This window comes from Balaenoptera musculus, chromosome 17, assembly GCF_009873245.2.
Source record: "Balaenoptera musculus isolate JJ_BM4_2016_0621 chromosome 17, mBalMus1.pri.v3, whole genome shotgun sequence".
Lineage (NCBI taxonomy): Eukaryota > Metazoa > Chordata > Mammalia > Artiodactyla > Balaenopteridae > Balaenoptera > Balaenoptera musculus.
The window spans coordinates 36786518-36806931 of record NC_045801.1 but is presented as its reverse complement, the minus strand read 5'-3'; the positions used below and the strand labels follow the sequence as shown (position 1 = coordinate 36806931).

The following is a 20414-nucleotide window of genomic DNA, read 5'->3' as shown; positions in this document are numbered from 1 at the left end:
AGGGTTCGACCCCTGGTCAGGGAACTACAGCCCACATGCTGCAACTAGGAGTTTGCATGGCTCAACTAAAGATCCCACATGCCGCAACTAAAGACCCCACATGCCGCAACTGAGACTCGGTGCAGCCAAATAAATAAATAAATAAATAATTTAAATTATGGAAAAAAATAAGTAAACAAAGGAAGGCAGCCTTTATTTAAAAAAAAGACATTTGTAGATAATTATGAATACCTAATAAAAAGATATCAAAAGTGTCTAACATATAAGTCATAAAAGCAAAAGAAAAAAAGAAGACGTTCAGATTGTTGGCAAAAAGAAATTACTCGTTTTCATACTTAAATGTAGAAAATATGTCTCCATGTTGATACCTGGTCCTGTTGATATAGAGAAGCTGGACTGTTGGGTCCAAAGAAATATTTTTTATTAAAGTACTTGTTTTTAATGTACATAGATTTTGCCTCCCTTTGCTTTCGATCTCTGTAAGTTATTCTTCGGAACTGTTCAATGTCTGTCCAGCACATAAGGTCCATGCTAAAATGAAAAAGTACAGCCCTTCTTATTTATTTCTTTCAATTCTATTAAACACCAAACAAGTTGCTGTTTTGACAGAATTTAGAAAGTGCTGTATTGAGTAGTTAGTACAACCGATTAAACCACGGAACTAATGAGTACAATATTATTAATATTATTATTAATATTGTCTTATCCTGGCTAAATATATGAATGAATACAAGGAGTGCTGGGATCAGAGAAGAATCTACCACCATACTGGTAGGGTCTCAGAGTTCTTCCATTAATGATGAACTAGTATTATCAATTTCAAATATGGAAAAATTTCCACCTATTGCATGTCTATTTGGCAACCTGCTAAATTTGGAATAATTATCATCACAAAGAAGGGAAACTATATATGTGAAACTTGGCTCCCAGGTCTAACCAGTTTTTGTTAACTTGGGAGAAAATTATTGGAAACAATATGATTAATACTTCAGTTTATATTAGATAAATGTGTCATAAGGTACCAAGATTCTATGCAAAACTATAATGTTTCATTTATGTATTAACTAATGAAAATCACAAAATAGTACAGTAATTTCAATAGCTTAGTGAAATATAAAAGAGACATTCTCAGAAAGAGTCATTAGAGTACCTGTTTAGAAAAATGCAAAAGAAAGAAACATCAGAATAGGCAAAAATAAAACGTACTGGTGTTTTAATTTAGCCAATGGTAAAAGTATCAACAAATATTGTTTGACCACTTAAAATAACATTTTGGAGGCTGCTATTATCAAAATGCAATTCCCAACAAAAAGTTATCCATACAGGTTTCATTAATTTTTACTGAAATGGGTAAAATCTAGCACCAAACCATTTTTATCATATGTTGAATCAAAACAAGTATCTTAAAGAAATAGCAGTTTAGAAAAATATTTTAAGAGAGAAATAAATTTTAAAATGGTTATGTTCCTTACCTTGAAGAATGAGCCTCAAGAAACTGATGGAAATGTTCAAACTCCAGTTTGTTGTTAAGCAGATCATTAAAATTAAAATGCCTATATTCTGCAGGAACATTATTCCAGTATTCTGTTTGTTTAGAGACATGAGGAAGTACTGAAATACCAGATCCAATTTCACAAGTAGTGTCCTAATGAAATAATACTTTTCATAAAAATCTCTTAAATATAACAAATTATTTTCCAAATTTAAAGAGAAACTGAAATAAAAATTAACTATTAGGCCAATGGCATTTATCAGCCCAATGGTAGAACTGGGTAAAGAATCTAGAATCTGGTTCTAACTCACATCAAATTCTGTTCTGTTCCTTTCCATTCCATTCCCTTCTTTTCAGGAACATTAGTAAATATTTACTATACACTTGCTCATAAAATATTAATTTTATTATTTTTGTTGGTACAGAAGTAATATGTCTTTTGTAATAAAAAGAAAACAAAAAGCATACATTGTACTACCATTCAGAGATAACCACCACAAACATTTTTATGTGTATCCTTTTAGTCTTTTTTGTACACACATGTGGTTTATTACAAATGGAAATAGGACTATACAACTATGTATGGTTTTGTAACTTGGTTCTTTTTCTTAACGATATATCATGAACATAAAACATTAGTTTGTGTATAAAAGTTTTTTATGTTATAGAGTAGTACAAGATACTTTAGATGTAATCTCCTTCATATAACAGTTAATTGTCAGGTATTTTTAACACCTCTGATGTTTTGCGAACAGTTTACAAGTCCTTCAGGGCAAAGAGCTAGAGAGGCTTATTCTTCAGAAATCCTTCCTATGTAACTCCCTATATAATTAATTCACCTCCCTATTTGTTTTTGAAAAGCATCAGACCATGAGATAAACTACCTATATTTAAAAAAATCAATTTTTGATAGGTATAAGTATTATGAATAGTATTATAAATTAAAAAAAATTTTAAAGATACAACTTTATGAATTTTTATGTATCCTTTCCAGATATTAATAGAATTTCAAATAAAGAATTTCTGTGTTTATAAGGCAGTAACATGAAGGTTACATTTAAAAAATAGCTTTACTGTTTGTGTAAAACTTTATTGCAAAAGAATAAAGATTTCAGATAGGTACAAAGTAGAAAATTAAAAAATCACCTGAAACCTTACCACTCAGAGCTAACTTTTTAATATTTTGATGAACATTTTTCCAGATAGCCCTCTTTGCATATATGTATACACCTAGGAATGCATGTATAATTTTAGGTGAATAGGATTACACGATACCAGTGTTTTTGTTCCCCACATTTTTATATAATAATATGTCGGGGGCATTTTCCATGTCAACAAGTATGAATCTAAACTGTCATTTTTATGTAGATACGCACATTTAATCTTATGGCCTTATGGATCTATCATGGTTTACGTAGCCAATCACAAATTTGCAAATTTATAAATCAAAATTAACACTTTAATATCCTAGTCAATCCTATGATCTTTTTATTGACTCTGTTAAAGCCTTTCCATATTTTTTCTTTATTATTTTGCTTATTGCTGTCACACAACACTTCCTTTTCTGTTTGGAAAACTCAATTTAATTCTTTTGTGACTTGACAACAAATAGCGCTGCTGCCATACAGAAAATAACCAGTAACATTCAAAGGAATATAATGTGGCTTGAAGGCTCTTAGCTAAGGCAAACGTGTATCTTGGCTCCCTATGCTACTTCATCTGCTTTATTTTTCTGGCTTTGTTGTTAAATGTGTCAATAAAATGTGACACCTGTCAAATGCAGCATGTTGGGCAAAGAAGCAGCAGAAAATGAAACTGCCTGTCCCCTACTTTATCAATACATGATTTCCTCAATATAGGATCCCTACTCCCTCCCCCGCTCCCCCCCAATATATGCAGTGATAATCCTTCCTAGGTTAAAATCTGTGTTTTTCTAAGTAGAGAGTTTCTTACCTCAGCTTTCTTGGAAACTGTCTCTTTATGCAAAGCCTGTAGCTTTCTGAAGTACGTGGAATCTAGCTGTCGAGTTTCCTCCACCAGCTCCACCTATAATAACACAATAATAAAGTTTGTAACATCAAAACAATGTGCATTATGAAAAAGTAGGGAAGGAATGCACCATTTGCCAATAACAGTGGGCTAAAAAATAAATACACTTGACAATAAAGTAAGTTAGTTTGGAGGCAGAAGCAGGAAGACCCACATAGTGAAAAACATTAGCTACAGCAAAGTCAGGCTTCAAATGATAAAAAATGTATACATTTCTATGTAATGATATAATGCCACCAAAGATCATTCCTCCTTTCTGGACACCCCATGTGAACCAGCAGACAATGCAAACATGTTGCGTGGATCACTTTTCCATCTTCTATTCTTTATAACAGGATAATAGTCATGAAGATAGGCACTGTTAGCTTTAGGGACCAAATAATCCACAGTAGAACAAAAAAATGACTGGACTCTATTGTTATCAGTCTGTGAGCAAAGGTTTTACTGCTATAGCAAGAGAGGGGAGAGTCAATCATCAAAGTAAACCTCACAGTAGGACTTAGCCTTCAGAGTGCGTATTGCACTGCTTCATACAGTCAGGAGAACAAGATCATTTTCCATTTCTCTATTGAGAAAAATCAGTTTGTCCGACTGAGAACTCCTGTATTTAATAATTCATTTTGGTTAAATCTTCTTGTTTATCCCGTTTGGGAAAGAGTCTACATAATCCAGTCAGCTGGACTTTTAGAGGAGTCCTCTGGGCTGAACTTAAGAAGTTTATAGAATTAAGAGAAATTTATTTTTCCTCTTATTAAAAAGAGTGTATAATTTGTCCCAGGCATTTCATAAGAATCACTGATAATGCTAAAACTTCTTGGTTTAGGGAAGTCAGTTATAATTCTGAATCTGTTTTGTCATCCTAGGACCATATCTTATATCCATTTTCCTCTGTACCATATACTGTATTTAAAATCATGACTGGGGACTTCCCTGGCTGTCCAGTGCTTAGTACTCTGCGCTTTCACTGCGGGGGCATGGGTTCGATCCCTGGTTGGGTAACTAAGGTCCCGCAAGCTGCGAGGCGTGGCCAAAAAAAATTTAATTAGTTTAAAAAGTAATAAAATCATGACTGGAGAGAATTTTTCTTTTCTTAAAAAAAAAATTATTTATTTATTTGGCTGCATCAGGTCTTAGTTGCGGCACGCAGGATATCTGCTGCCACATGTGGGATCTTCATTGTGGCATGCGGGATCTAGTTCCCTGACGGGATGGAACCTGGGCCCCCTGCACTGGGAGCACAGTGTCTTAACCACTGGACCACCAGGGAAGTCCCTGGAGAGAATTTTTTTTTAATTTCATATAATATCCCAATTTTCCTAGTGTAAAATAAGTATTTTTGTAGTAGAAAGGATACAAATGCTAATTTTTCAGGACAAAACGAAATCAGGACTGAAAAATTCATTAGTTTGGTCAATGAATTTAGTGAGCCGTAGAGTTGTGTTGGTCACTATCCAATAAGGTGACTCTATCCGAGGTGCTTGGTATTAATTTCATCTTAATTACCTCACCCATCCTTTCTGGGCGAAGACATGACCAAGAAGTTGTTCAGGAGATCTGAATGAAGAAGAGCAATACAGAGACAGCAGGGATCCATCTGAAATGACCTCATGTACAGGGTACATGCATTAACTTAATATTAAAAATACCCACAAATGGTTTTAATTTGTGATTCAAAATAAACATTTAAAGAAATTTCCTGCACCCATCAATAAGAATAGTGAAAATATTCAAGCACTGAGACTTAAAATGACCTCTTTTGGAATGAAAAAAGATGTGTTGATACTTTTATCAAATCAAGCAGTCTGACCTGATGAACATCTGAGGGTGCTTTAAGTCAGAGAATGTGCTTTCCACAGTATATATGAAACGTTTATATTTTCCATGGGTGTAATATTTACTGTAATTCATCCAGAATAAAAATAAACAGCCTCCTTCCATTAATCAAAATTAAAGTCACTGCTGAGAAATGGCAAGAAGTGACAAAGCCAGTATATTATCATGGCATATTTTATTGGTTCACAGGAAACCAAAACTCAGATTTTTCTCTGCTGACATATTTGTAGACAGACTTAAAAATGACATCAATTTTAGCCTTTTGTTAGGACACAACAGGGAAACTGGCAAAAACTAAGTTAATAAATACTTTCCCTGCCCCAATTTTGTGTCTGCCCAAATCTTAACTCTGAGTCCCTGGCCCACATGAAATCTTTTCCAGCTTTTCTCTCTTGTGAGTTAACAATGTTGGCCATCATCAGTTTTGGAGTAAACCTGAATTGTTCACACACAATTCATCAGTGCCACAATACCTTTCTGTAAGCAACTTGGTCTGATTTTGCCATCTTTGCCCAAGGCTCAAGAAGGAGGAGAAGGATATATTCTTCTGCTGTGTCGAAAAGGTCTTCAAATGGCGGCTGTATTTTCATATAAATTTCTTTCTTCTTTTCCTGTTGGAGTCCAATGTCAAGAGTGGCTGAAGGAGCAATGTATGTGGCAAAAAGATGCTAAGGGAGAAGGGGGAGAAAGGAGAGGATATTGGAAGAAACCATAATGGTTAGTAGATTCCTCAGCAAAGCCATTTTTAAAAAGTTAAGAGAAGGCAAACAAGCTCAAGTGATTTTTTTTCTTGAAAAGATGTGTAAAACTACTTAAGACAAAGCAATGTGTTTATTCAAAACCTTTGCTTTTCATTTTCTTTTCCTATTTCTTTGTTGGTTATTAGTCAACTAGTCACTGGATCTTGTATAAGTGTACGTGATTTGGGTATTCCATTTTTTCTCAGATTACTACTACGTATTATTATGATTGATTCCAGGTTATACGTCTCTTTTCCTTATGTTCATGACATTTCTAACATATTTGTGTTACTTTCCAAAGTGGTTTGAAATGCCCTTTTGGGAAAAAGAGGCAAGAATTCACCAGGGCTGAAAACTGACTATCAATCTAGAGACCCAACAGACTACCTCCCCTACCCAACTGAGTTCCAGAGTTCTTAAATGTCTCCATCTGGTGTCCAATGCTGTGGAAGAGATACAAGAAGGAAATAAGAGTGGATGGAAAGATGTACATGGAACTTCTAGCTTCCTAGACAAAGCTGCATAAATGTCTCTTCCATTCTACTCATTTGTCTTGTCTCTCAATAACAGCTATTTAAATCTGAGAAGCAATTTAATAACATTTAATTTTTAAAATGTTACATACTGGATATGTCATGCCTTGCACATCACATTTAACTGAAGTTTTTGTTATTGCTTCATACTTAAAATTAATGAATTTTATGGCATGTAAATTAAACCTCAATAAAGCTGTTAAAAATAAAAATTAAAAAAAGAAAGACTATTGGTGATTTCTCCCAAAAGCGACACACTCCTCCGTTTTAAAGATTATCTGATTTCTGTCATAATTTTTTCTTCATTCTGTTCTATTTACATCACTATATCAAAATAAATAGTTATCTAAAAAAAAGAATCTCTAATTAATTGCATTTTATTTCAATTTTATTTTTATACTTAGACTTTGGAACTGATAATGCCTAGATTCGACCCAGGCGATAAGATAGATAGGTAGACGGATAGATAGATATTTGTACCAAATACCGAATAATAGTCCTATGTAAAATAATCTTTTAAAAGTTTTAAAGGGTTCACATTAATAACATAAGCATTTACTGTGTATCCACTACATCTTAGACACTTGGATAGGTGCTACGTATGTAAAGATTAATGAATGCCTGCCCTGAAGGAGCCATTTGGTGTGATATAGAGATGAAAACCAGTGGTTACAACACAGTATGCTAAGTATTACAATAAAGGTATGTATTGAAAATAAGATCTTCAATAATTGTCTTTCTTTTTAAGCTCACCTCCATTAATCACCTTTTAAACTTTACACTCAGATACGCATTTTTCTGTAATTCCCTAAACCTTGATGTTTTGCCATTCTATACCATTGCACATATTGTTCCTTCAATCTTGTATATATGCCCTACCCCATGCACCTTGTCTGCCTGATAAACTCTGATTTATTCTTAAAAACCAATATGGATTTCTCCTCTTCTCGGAGCCCTTCACTCATACCCTCCTCCCAAGATCATGCTTTTTACTACTACACTTATCACACTATAATGCAATCATGTATTTATGTGTCTTCTCTTCTAGAACAAGGATCTTGAGGGCAAATAATGCAGCTTAGTCCTCTCTGATTCTCCAACTCCTAAAAACTGTTTTGGTAGAGAGTAGATGTTATAAATGTTTATTGATTTGTACTGAATCCACAGAAAAGACTCATTTTTGTCTTGGAATGGGGAAGGAAAAGGTTCAGAAACTCTTCCAAGAGAAAGATAAGCTTCTTCCTTAGTCTTTAGTCTGAATCTTTAAAGATGAGTTGGAGTAAGTCAGACAAGAGAGGGGAGTTGATGAGAAGGATAGTCCAAGAAGAAGGAAAACATGGCCCAAGGCATGGAGGCCTAAGGGGGTTTTATAACCTATAGAGAGAGTCTAGGCTCCAAGTAGATAACACTGGCTAAAGGAAAGAGGTAGAATAAGAAAGGAGGATATAAAGGGAGGAAGGCTCCAGAGCATGGATATGATCTGTTTTCCTTTGGTAAGGAATTTGAATTTTTACCTGAAGATATAAAATGGGGAATCTCTGAGGAGTGACATCTTTAGATATGAATTTTAGAAATAAATCACTGTGGCATCATATGGAAGAAACGGTTTGAGCAGATCAAGATTTGAGGCGGTTTGGAAGTTATTTTAATAGCCAGACAAAAAATTACAGGCCACCCTCATCTCTTGTTTGCTTTTTTGCAATAGCCTCCTAACTGGTCTTCTCAGGTTCTTCTTTGCTTCTTCATGGTCTTTTTTTTTTTTTAAACCACAGCAAACAGAGAAATTCTTTTGTGTATTACTCCTCCATTCAAACTCTCCAGTGACTTCCCATCTCACACAGAATAATAGCCAAAGTCCTTATAATTACCTATAATTGGAGTATTTGGACGTTTCTCAGCACTGAGAGGACAAGGATTATAGTTCAGGACCTGCCAGCAGGGAAGCCCCTATAAACCCCAGGCTCTCAAAACACTCTAAGAGCAGGGGTGGACCTGATACAGACTCTTGCCTTGAGTCTTTAAAGGGCCAAAAGAAAATAACTGCTAACCTATAATTCTATACCTGGTAAAAAAAATACTCTTCTAAAATAAAAAGGAAATAAAGATGTCATAAGTCAATAAACAAAACCAGAATTCATCACCAGCAGACCTACACTAAATTAATTAATTAATTAAAGGGAAGCCCTAGACAAAAGCAGGATGGAATATAGAACAATATAAAGCATAAATATGTAGGGAAATATCAATACATATTGATTGTAAAATATAATAATAATGAATAAGGTCAGAGGAAATCGTAAAAGAGCCTAAGAAAAAGAAGTCAGAATTGAAGGTTCAGATTTAAAGTGCAGTTGAAATGACCAACCATGAGGCCCATTATAGGTAGAAAAGCACATGAGGTTACAGTCAGGGTAGTAATACAATAACAAGCAGGGCAGAGTATCAAAGAAGTAGAAGTGAAGATAAAGGAGAAGCCCATGTAGCATAGTTAAAAGGAAGGACTATAAAGTTCAGTGTATAATAGGCACTCAATAAATATTTGCTAAATGAATGAATGGAAGATAGTGGCCTAATCTGAAATTACGATCTGAAAGGGAAATTTCAGAGTTCAAAAATTTTAAGCTGGAGTAGTTCCAAATTATGATGAATTCTGATATATGGCCATCCCTATAGCTAACTTAGGAGAAATGGAGATAAAAGACATTGGAATTGGGTAAATTAAGAAACACTCTAGCACATATGTTATAAGGATTATTAGTTTGGGTATTGAAAAAGCTTCAAGGTGATAAAAAAGAAAAAGTAGGGAGAAATTTCATGAGTCATGTATTGAAATTTTCTAGGAAGATAAAGAGAACTGAAAAGGTCTTTAGATAACATTAGTGAGGTTAAGGAGGGGGGAAAGGAGCAGATGGAGCAGACTCCAGCATTTCTGAAGCTATTAAAAGATGAGTCCTGAACAGCAGCAAAGAACATCTCTTTCTTCCTAAGGGTTGTGAAATACGGGAGAAGGGGCGTATTTAAAAGCCATTCTAGATGTTCTATTTAATTAGATAATCTGCAAGTCTGGAAAGTCCCTTCCCTAAAATATAGGTACATAGTCTGCTGGATTTAATAGTCCAAAGTGAACCATACTCTTACCACATGATTCTAAAATATTTTAAATGAAATTTGCTTCAGACACACATGGCAATTTTTCCTAACCTTGGGAGTTATTTAGAAGAATGACCTAAATCTAACCTGTTTAACAAGCTAAGATTGTATCAGATTAAAATCTACTCTTAAACATTTTCTAAACTGCAAGTTTTAAAAAGTGCACTAATTAAAATAGTGTCTATACTAAGGTAAATTAAGAAACTAAAAACTAACATGATCAAATTAACAACATTAAAAAATGTCTCTAGAATTTGTTTCAGTAATTTCAAATTTACCCCAAAGGAAAGTAAATTTGACCCCCCAAATCACTTAAAATCAGTTCCTATTTAGCAAAAAAGAAAAGAAAAGAAAAAAAAATCAGTATTCAGGTATTATTGGGGCAGGAATATCCTCTAATGGCAAAATAAAGCAACTGTTTTATCACTGAGTCAGCTACATTCAAAACTGTAGTTTAAGGAGACTTGGTGTGCCACATACCAAACTCTTTGTATAGACATCAAGGTGATTCCTTTGATTTAAAAGCATAACAGTGAAGAGGGTAAAGTACAAAAGAAGCTGAAATGGTGACTAGAATAACAGTGATAGAAGTGACTGTCAGCTTCTGGTGGACACCCAAATCTATTCCTTTCCTTTCGACTCCCAGTCTTGCCTTCACTCCCTCATGTCTTTTAAAATCTACTGCTACCCACAGTCTTATGAGACCCTAGATGCCATTTATATACTCCATCATACCTTCTGGAATTTTGCTTTATGATTTTCTTCAGAATGACCTTCACTTCACTTTACCATTTACTATATTAATAGCACAGCTTTCTCGCTCTGACCATTACTCTTCATCTTTTTGTACCTCTCACCAAGCTTTGCTTTACTTTCAGCACAATCTGCGGTTTCTTCCTGTCCTCTAAATAAATCATGCACCACCTACTTTGTCTTACTTTCTCACACAATTTGGACTGAAAACTGCCCATCATTTCAACTACACTCTTAAAACATCCTTAATTCCTCCCACCTCAATCTGCTACCTTGTTGAGGCCAAATTCTGGGTCACCTTAATCATTCGTTCATTTTTCCAATTCTATACTCAAGCTCCCAATAAAAGCTATGATAGTTGGTTCAATTATAAATACTCTTTAAAATACAAACAACGACAAAAAAACAAAAAACAAAAAAAACCCCACCTCAGCTGTGATCACAAAACTTGGCAAGATTTTGCTTATTTCTAAACTTTGCCATGCTCCTTAGAGCTCCCAACTGTACCCTTATGCTTCTCCACATTCAGTGGACTTTATCTTCCACTCAACTGGGAGAAACCACTGGTGTGGATGCCCTCAACTGTCCCCTCAAGAGCTTTCTTCTAAATCTTTCTCTTTCTCTGATGTTTCAAAATTTTCCTTCCCAAGGCTAAATGATTCATGCATGCTGTTGACTCCATTTCCCCAGAAACGTGCAACACCAATTACACCCTTAATCCACCTTTCCTTTGATTTCATCTCCTTTCTAATGCTTCAAAGGTGTTCTAACAAAGCATCTCTCCTATTCTAATTGTCACCATTTTGTCCACAAACTATCACCCTTTCTCTCTTTCCCTTCCCAACAAATCTTCATACTCACTTTTCTATCATTCCTCAATCTATTGCAATCTGGTTCTCATGCCAAAGAAGCTGATGTCGCAGATTACTAAGAACCACGTAATTGCCAATTCAATGGTTTCTCTCCTTAATCTTCATCCTACTTGATTCCTTACGCAGCTTTTTTTGTTTTGTTTTGCTTTTAATTCTTGGCTGCGTTGGGTCTTCATTGCTGCGTGCAGGCCTTCTCTAGTTGTGGTGAGCAGGGGCTACTCTTTGTTGAGGTGCACGGGCTTCTCATTGCGGTGGCTTCTCTTGTTGTGGAGCACGGGCTCTAGGCATGGGGCTTCAGCAGTTGCAGTACGTGGGCTCAGTAGTTGTGGTACACGGGCCCTAGAGCGTGTGGGTTTCAGTAGTTGTGGCACATGGGCTCAGTAGTTGTGGCTCGCGGGCTCTAGAGCGCAGGCTCGGTAGTTGTGGCGCATCGGCTTAGTTGCTCCACAGCATGTGGGATCTTCCCGGACCAGGGCTCGAACCCATGTCCCCTACATTGGCAGGCGGATTCTTAACCACTGCACCACCAGGGAAGTCCCCTTACGCAGCTTTAACACTGTTGACTCTCTCTTCTGCCTTCAACACTTTCTCCTGATTCGCTGCCTATTTCCATTCTTAGGCTCCTTTGTTGATTCCTCTTCCTCCATATCCTCCCCTTAAAGGAAGGCATTCATTAAAGTTCTATGTTCAACTATATTTTCTTCTTAATTCATACTCTTTCAGTTTCACACACATGCCAGGCACTCTCTCACAAGACTTTCACAGTATGTGCTCTATGCCCTCTCTATACTCCACCCTCCTCCTCTTTTCCCCTTTGCTGGGCTTCTATTCATCCTAAAGGACTGAGTCTTCCTTGACTCCTGAAGTCTGGCTTAGGTATCTTTCTTATGTGTGCCCACAGGACCCTGTATTTGTATGTTTCTCCCACTGGACTATAAACTCTATGAAGACAGATTTGGTCTACTTTGTTTATTACTGTATCCCTAGCATCTAGCATAATGATACATTTAGAATGAATGAATGGATGAAGGAATGAATTAAAGACTTCATCCATTCTCAGAGACTTAACAATCAACTATATGTGGAAGAAACACAAATATACACAGCTTTAGACCTGATTTCCTTCCTGAACTGAAAATCTTTGCTTCTAGCTGCCTACTTATTATAGCTACATGGATAGCCTATGGACCCTCCAACTCAATGACTCAGTAATATAACACATTATCTTTTCCTTTTCCAGTTTTCATACGATTCACAGCACAGTCTTTGACTCTTCCTCACTTTCCTTCTTCCTCAAATGCAAGTCCTGTGAATTTAACTCTCTACAATAAAACAAGAAAAAACTGACAAATATAAAAATATGAGGAGGAAATAAGGGGCAGCAGTTCCATCCCAACAAAAACCATAATAAAACACAGTTTTCTCTCCAAGCTAGATCAGACCCTTTCCAGGCTACTCCCTACTTCCTGACCTCACACTCTTACTGTGCTCTATAAAGTCACAGGGCTCCATGTACACTTTTTGCTGTTGTTCGACTATTTTGTTCCAGTTTTTTTTTTTTGTTCCAGTTTTATTGAGATATAATTGACATATAGCACTGTAAAAGTTTAAGGTGTACAGCATAATGATTTGACTTACATACATCATGAAATAATTACCACAACAAGTTAACATCCGTCATCTCATATAGAAACAAAAAGAAAAGACAAAGAATTTTTTCCTTGTGATGAGAGCTATTAGGATCTACTCTCAACTTTCATATATACCATATAGCAATGCTAACTATAGTCATCATGTTGTACATTACATCCCTCGTACTTATTTATCTCGTAACTGGAAGTTTGTACTTTTTGACCACCTTCATCCAATTTTCCCTCCCCACACCGCCCACCTCTGGTAACCACAAATCTGATCTCTTTTTCTCTGAGTCTGTTTTTTTCCACAAATGATTTAACTGCATATCCCATAACCTCAAGGAGCTACAATTAGGGTAGCCATGTGACTTCATTCTGGTTTAAGCCTACCATCCTGGCATAATTATTAATATTTCCCCCTTTATTTTTGAAAGAATCCTGGTTTAGATGATAAATTATATGGTCTCTCTATATTTAACTGCCACCAGTTAGACAAAATGAAAGTTTCTCTAAAACAAGACACCTGGAAGTGCTCGACACATATTTAAAGCTAAAAATAAAGGAAAGAAAGGCAGAGGAACTCCTTTCTAAGGAACACACATTTGTCTAATTTGAAATCATATGAATTGAATACCTGATATCAAAAGCCAAAAATCCCAAAGCAGGAATATTTTATTTAGAACTTGGATTGAAGTTTCACAGACTTCCCTGTTAAGAATAAATGTTCTAAATCAAAATCTTAAAAGAAATTTTAAAATATTTCCTCTCTCTGATTGTACCTAAATGTAGGTATTTGTTCGCCCTCCGACTTTTTTTTTTTTTTTTTGCTTTCTCGAAGCCAGTTTATCAGAACATTGTTCGTTATCACCTAAGTAACTTCTCTTTGTTCAAATATCAACCCCCGCTATGATAACTAGCATAATCCTTAAGAGTAATATACTCCCCTCGCCTTCTTGACTCTTTACCAGTTTTATTATAAAATCACAGAACTGGAAGCATTAGAAAGGGTCTTGAAAGCCCACGTTGTGCGCATTTACTGGCTTCCTTTGAGGCTTGGTCTCTGGTCTCTCCCTCTTCCTCCCCTCTCCAGGAGGGTGGGGACAAAGGTGGTTACAGGGGTAAGGAGGAGAAAACTGATTTACCAATCCTTAATTAGGCCACACAGTAAAATTATAGTATATTCAACTTAATTTTGCCATTACATCTGAGAATGTCTTTCTAATATGTGATTCTAATAATCCAGAGATCATCTTTAAGTGGATAACTGACCAACTGACTATATATAACAAACATAAGGGATGTAATCATATATATGAAACAAAATTAAAAAGCTAAACAACACATTTAAGATCTATATAAAGATGGTGAAAATCATTTGCACGTTGATGTAAATTGACTTTATAATGAAACATAAAGATTATGCTTTATTATAGCTAAGTAATATAGTCTAATCACAGGTTAGAAACATCATTTAAGTATCCTGCATCATTTGCTTTCTTATTGGCCACCCAGTTCTTCCTTTTCAGCCACTGACTAAATAACAATGTAGCTAATGTTGGAGGGGACAATGCTCCCTTCATATCCTAGTCAGCTACTCAGATTCACATTAAAGTGGAGATTCACTCACAAACAGCTGTGGCCGACATGATTCCAGTTTAAACATTAACCTATGATTCTTTAACAACCCAGCAGGGAAGTTTCTGAGAAGGGATACAAGCCTGTCTGTGATCAGACTGCCTGGCACTACACTCAGCATGGCTCTCTCTAAACCCCATCTCTCCTGGAGACACTCAAAGGTTATGTAAGCAGGAAATGCACGATGGGCGGCTTGCCCGGCCCTGCTCTATACCTGTGCCTGTGACTCACTTTCTTGGCATCTGTATCAGATATGCAAATAAAAAGCCATGCCTCCCCCTGAAACATCTCTTACAGTCTTGAAATGCTGGGAGTTAATTTTCTTGTTTAGCTAAACCCTCAAGACTATGAAGAAAAAAAGGTGTAGGATAGATACCTTGGAGACAGGAGGAAGAATGGAACTGGAAAGTGGAATGGAGAAACAAACTGGGAGAAATGAAGACAGAGAGAGAGAGAGAGATTTTGATAAACATTTGCCTTCTAAAGGACAGTAAGATGACAAACAACATTTAATTTAAATTATTTTTAATACACATGACCTTGTTGGAATTATAGGAAAAAATACAAAAATGTGTCTGCTTGCCTTTCAAGGAAATCTCAGATGCTTCATTACTTAGAGCTAATATCCTGAACACAACAACTGTATTGCACTACATAGGAGACGGCTCAAATTAAAATATGATACTTCCCATTGCAATTTATATTTTTTCCAATGCTAAGATACTTTCCATGCAAGGTTTCAGCATTGCCACTTAATAGCTTTCAAATTCACTTTGAAAGTGTATGTGATGAGCATATTCTTGGATGAAAGTGGATACCAATCTCCTTTCAAATATATCATAATGCATTCCAGGCTTGGCTTTCCGACATTTTATTGATTTTCATAGACCCTGAAATGTATTGATGTTTTCTTACTGCATCATAAAGTCTAGATGAACATACCTGAGGAAGGAGAATTTGGGGTTTATTGAGTTTATTCTTGTTTTTAACAGTGTAAAAAGCAAAAAAATAGTGAAATAGCCTCCAAAACTTTCTGTGCTATTTGGGTTTCTCTTTGTACCAAGGACTAAATGATGCCAGCTATGGGGTTAGATTCCAATTATCATGCTGTAGAAGCACCCAACGAAGTACTTTCGCTGTGCCAAAGGTGAGCACAGTCTTTGGGAAAGCATCTTTTCCATAAGTAGGGGCCATTTGATGAGCTGCAGCTTGATACTCATCTGTGTTCCAACGAAAATAAGAACAATTTCTGTGTAGCCTTAAAAGGCAAAGTCAAGAATAACACCAAATGCTGTAGCACATGTGTTGATCTGCTATGTTACATTTCAGCTGTTAGTTATGTTAATGGAACAGTTTCACATAATTTGTCTTGATGTATTTATTTTAATGATCATGTGTATGTATCTTTCTATGATTGCCTGGTAACACTGATTGCATGATGTTCTGCTGTCACCTCCAGGCCAACTGCAGAACTGTATGACGTAAAATGAGTCCCTCAGTAAACTAGGTACGAGATGTGTAAAAACCTATATGCTGTGAGATCTTAATACCGGATTACAGGACAACTAGCAGAGCATATCACCAGGTTAATAAAACTGGGGACATTTAAAAAGAAGATTTTCAAAATAACTTATTAAAGTATTCCAGAGATTAGGAGAAAACATTCATGCTTCAGCATTTGGTGTCTTTAGCAAATCCTTTTTTCTTAGACCCATTACTCCACTGCAATAGTAAAAGAAGTAACTCTAATCATGTAAGGCTACACAAAGATATGTATCTTTCACCATCTTCTAGTAACTGTCCAACATGCCCACCAAGAGCGTAGAGGAAATATAAAGCTGTCTGCTGTTGCTATTTCCTTCTACTTATTGGGAGGTAGCATTAGGGTCCTGCCAGATGGACTGACAGGGTAGTATCAACAAAGACCTCGCTGGCCCCTGAGAAGAAGAAATATCCCATAAAACCCATGACACTATTTCATACACTCGAAAGATAAAAGACGAAAACAACTTTGGCTACTGAAATATACAAAGATTTTTCTTAAACTCCTTTTATTTTCAGTTTATACTAAACAAACTGTGCAGGCTCTGGAGATTCTGGAGCAAAGATAATATGCTTTCTTTGGTAGGTACAAGCGAGGAGTTCATTGGCAGTCTCTAAAGGGTAGAGGAAAAATTTGAAGGTGGAGGGTCAGGATCTCCAGCGATAACATTAGAGAAATATAAGATTGAGAGGATCAGACTGATCCTTTACCCTTGTCATTATCTCTTCCTCCACTGTAAACTGAAGCCAGCTTACAAGAGCTAATTCACGAATTTTCAGGAACTTGGTGAGTGGGTTGTTAAATTCAGTCACTATCAAAAATTATATAAACTTATGGGCTTCCCTGGTGGCGCAGTGGTTGAGAATCTGCCTGCCAATGCAGGGGACACGGGTTCGAGCCCTGGTCTGGGAAGATCCCACATGCCACGGAGCGGCTGGGCCCGTGAGCCACAACTACTGAGCCTGTGCGTCTGGAGCCTGTGCTCCGCAACAAGAGAGGCCGCGATGGTGAGAGGCCCGCGCACCGCGATGAAGAGTGGCCCCCGCTTGCCGCAACTAGAGAAAGCCCTCGCACAGAAACGAAGACTCAACACAGTCATAAATAAATAAATAAATAAATAAATAAAAGAACGTGAATTTCTTAAAAAAATAAAAATAAAAAATTATATAAACTTACAATTAAGCAAATTATATCAAAAACAAAGATGATGAATACTCAAAACCGATTACATCCTAATGATTTTACTGTTTTACGACTGTCCATGCTCTTGAGCTTATTTACCTCTATTCTATCTGTCTGGTGGAAATACTGCATAATGGTGGGCTGCTGCGCCTCTCCTCTCAACTCTGTGCTCAGTAACGCCACGTTGGCAGCTTGTAATCGTCCACGGTGAGAGTATTTACACCCAGAGATCAGCAAAAGCTACAAATCAGGGCTGTTTATCCACCGCCCAGAGAGGTGGTTATTAAACATTTATCATCATACCACTGAGTATAAGGCAAAGATAATTCTCTTTTCCTGTCATGATTACCAAAGAAAGAGAAATAAAGTAGGAAAAAAGCAAATGACACCAACTAATTCATATACTCACTGGAGGCAAAGCCACATACCAGAATAAACTAATTCGGGCCAGAATATGCCAGTTTATAACACAGTTTACTTCAATACTGTTTAACTGGCATCCATTTTTAAAAATACGGCTACAGTAAAGTTCTTTTTAATAGTTAAAGTCAAACTACAGGAGCAGGGCAAGTAAGTTTTTCTTTAAAATTGTTTGTTTACATCCTGAATAGTCTTTATTTGGAAAAGGGCAAAGTTAAACTTCAAATGTTAAATTTAACTTCAGTCGGATTAGGAAACCAGAAGAAGTAAGAGTTTAGTTGGGAAAAGCTTGCTAACTTGTTCTCATGAGAAAGTATAAGGAGAAGCTACGAAGGAGAAACATTAAAGCATCATGAGAAATAAAACTAACTGGTACTAATGGATCTTGATGCAGTGTCTGGACCCCAAAGAGACCAAAATCACTTCACTGATAATCTTGAACACAGCAGAGCAGATGTCCACTACGCTGTAACAACAACAACAAAAACATATTACTGTACTTGAAGGCAAATAGCAAGTAACGTGGGATCTTCTCAACTGAGCTCAATAATTCCATCCTTGGAGTTCATATAAAAAAATGAAATGAAACTGTGCTCCAAAGAGCTAAGGCAAAGAGTCCCTAGAGGAGTTTACAAAAGGAATGTAAATGCCCTGATATGGGATACTTTCAGAAATCACAAAATATTTACTTCAGCAAAAAGAGAAGTCTGTTTTCATAACTTCACAGCTCTAGCAGACATAGAACATCATTATCTGAGTTCATATGAGGAAGAAGAAAAATAATGAGCAAGTTCAAGCAATCCAATGTTGTTGTTTTTTTCTGCAAAAGGAGGAAAAAATGATGATTTTTAACGACCTCTCATACCCCACAAGGAACTCAAAAACTTTACTGAGGAGCTATGCCGAGAGGGAATAAATTACAGATGGAGCTTTCCACAAATGGATTTTCATGTGAAGGACCTTGGGGTTTTTCAAGTAGGAATCTTAAAGATGGGATCTAGAGATTGCAACATCCTGATACTGAGAGGCAAACTACTGCAGAGATCAACACAAGATGGAGTTGCACAAAAAAGATAATGTGATGACAATCAAACAGAGAATTTCTGGCCATTACTCAGATTCTACTAAGCAGAATTCAGTGCAAAAGAGAACCTAAGAAAATGCCAATAGGATAAAAGAGTAAAACAAACTTGAATCATTTTGGACAGAATGAAAAATCAAAAGGGAAAACAACATGTTAAGTAAAGCCAAAAACAAACCACAAACTGAAGGGACAAAACAGACTAGGCTTAAGACTGACTCGGGCCATTGCTTAAGGTATTTTAAGCAAAAATCAACTCAGTATATGATGGAATAAAATTTTTTAAAAAAAGAGTTATTATTAAGCAGTTTAGGCAACCTAAGCAAAAAACAAGGATTTTATTTTTATAATTTTTGGATTCAATTTAAAAAACATTTTAACAGACAAAAGCAAACTATATATTTAAACTAATGGAATTATTTAACCTCTAATAAAAATAATTCCTTGAAAATCAGTGAACAAAGAATAATTCAGTAAGAAAAGCATGACTATATTAACATTTTGGGCCTAAAAAACCTGCCTCACAGAGAAGCTAACCCAGGCCAACAAAGCACAAGAAATTGATACTAAAACCAGGGCGTTGAAGAATTACTTTACAATGAGAAAATCAACCACCAAACAGATGGGATATTTACATTCACCAGCATGGCACCTTGGAAAGCAAGCTCAAATGTAGCAGGTTGCTTGGAGTCAAAATAAGGGAAGTTAACTATGATCCTATGAATGTTCTTTCCTTCCGGATCTATCAGGCTGCCCAGCTGCTCACAGGAGCAGCTGGCTGAGGATAGCGCTTCAAGGGCATGGTCAAGGACTGCCTCTGCAACACCTCTCTTTCTGGATGCTGCTGCTGATCAATGCCTCTTCTTGCCCAGAACACTCTTTTTTTTAGATGTACTGGCATGTTCATTAGAAGTCTTGAGGCCTGTGAAGCCATTCCGTCTCTAGACAACTGCTCATATCCATTCTGAATTATTACACACTGATTTCATAGTTTAAGTTTCAGAAAACAACCTTACTTTTAAGTTCCTTGAGTGAGGTGGGAGGAGACAGGGAGATTTCACTGTTGCTCCAGTGAAGCTTGTAAAGGGCTCCTTACTAAGAGCAATCTTGGACTATAAACACAGTATGTCTGGAAAGACAGAATTTTGATCATTGTTGAAGCTGGGTGACGGTATATGGGGGCTCATGAAGCTATTTTATTTAAAATTTTTTTAACAATTAAAAGCACCCAGCTGGCAGTCATTTATAAATAATCAATTATTATCTATAATTAGGCTTACAATATGTTGCTAAGAATATAAGCATGCCAATGAGTTCATTCAGTCATTCAAAAAATATTACAACACTTTTTATGTGCCAGCTCCAGTTCTGAATATATGAGGTAAACAAAGCAGACTGTCTTCTTGGAACTTATAGTCCAGTGGGGGAAACTATTAAGGGTGAAATTTGATATTCAATGTTCATAAAGATATTTTAAGATACCAAAGTGAAAAATTA

General features: G+C 36.2%; 1 protein-coding gene across 1 annotated transcript in view; it reads right to left on the bottom strand.

The window, feature by feature from the left end:
• RGS22 (regulator of G protein signaling 22) overlaps positions 1–20414 on the bottom strand; it is a 196896-nt gene that overhangs the window by 54939 nt on the left and 121543 nt on the right. Inside the window, exons 15-18 of the mRNA XM_036830350.1 lie at positions 5848–6042; positions 3446–3538; positions 1473–1645; positions 369–531 (exon numbers count right to left, since the gene is read on the bottom strand). Of these exons, the coding sequence (XP_036686245.1) occupies positions 369–531; positions 1473–1645; positions 3446–3538; positions 5848–6042 (624 nt within the window). The remainder of the gene's footprint in view (positions 1–368; positions 532–1472; positions 1646–3445; positions 3539–5847; positions 6043–20414) is intronic.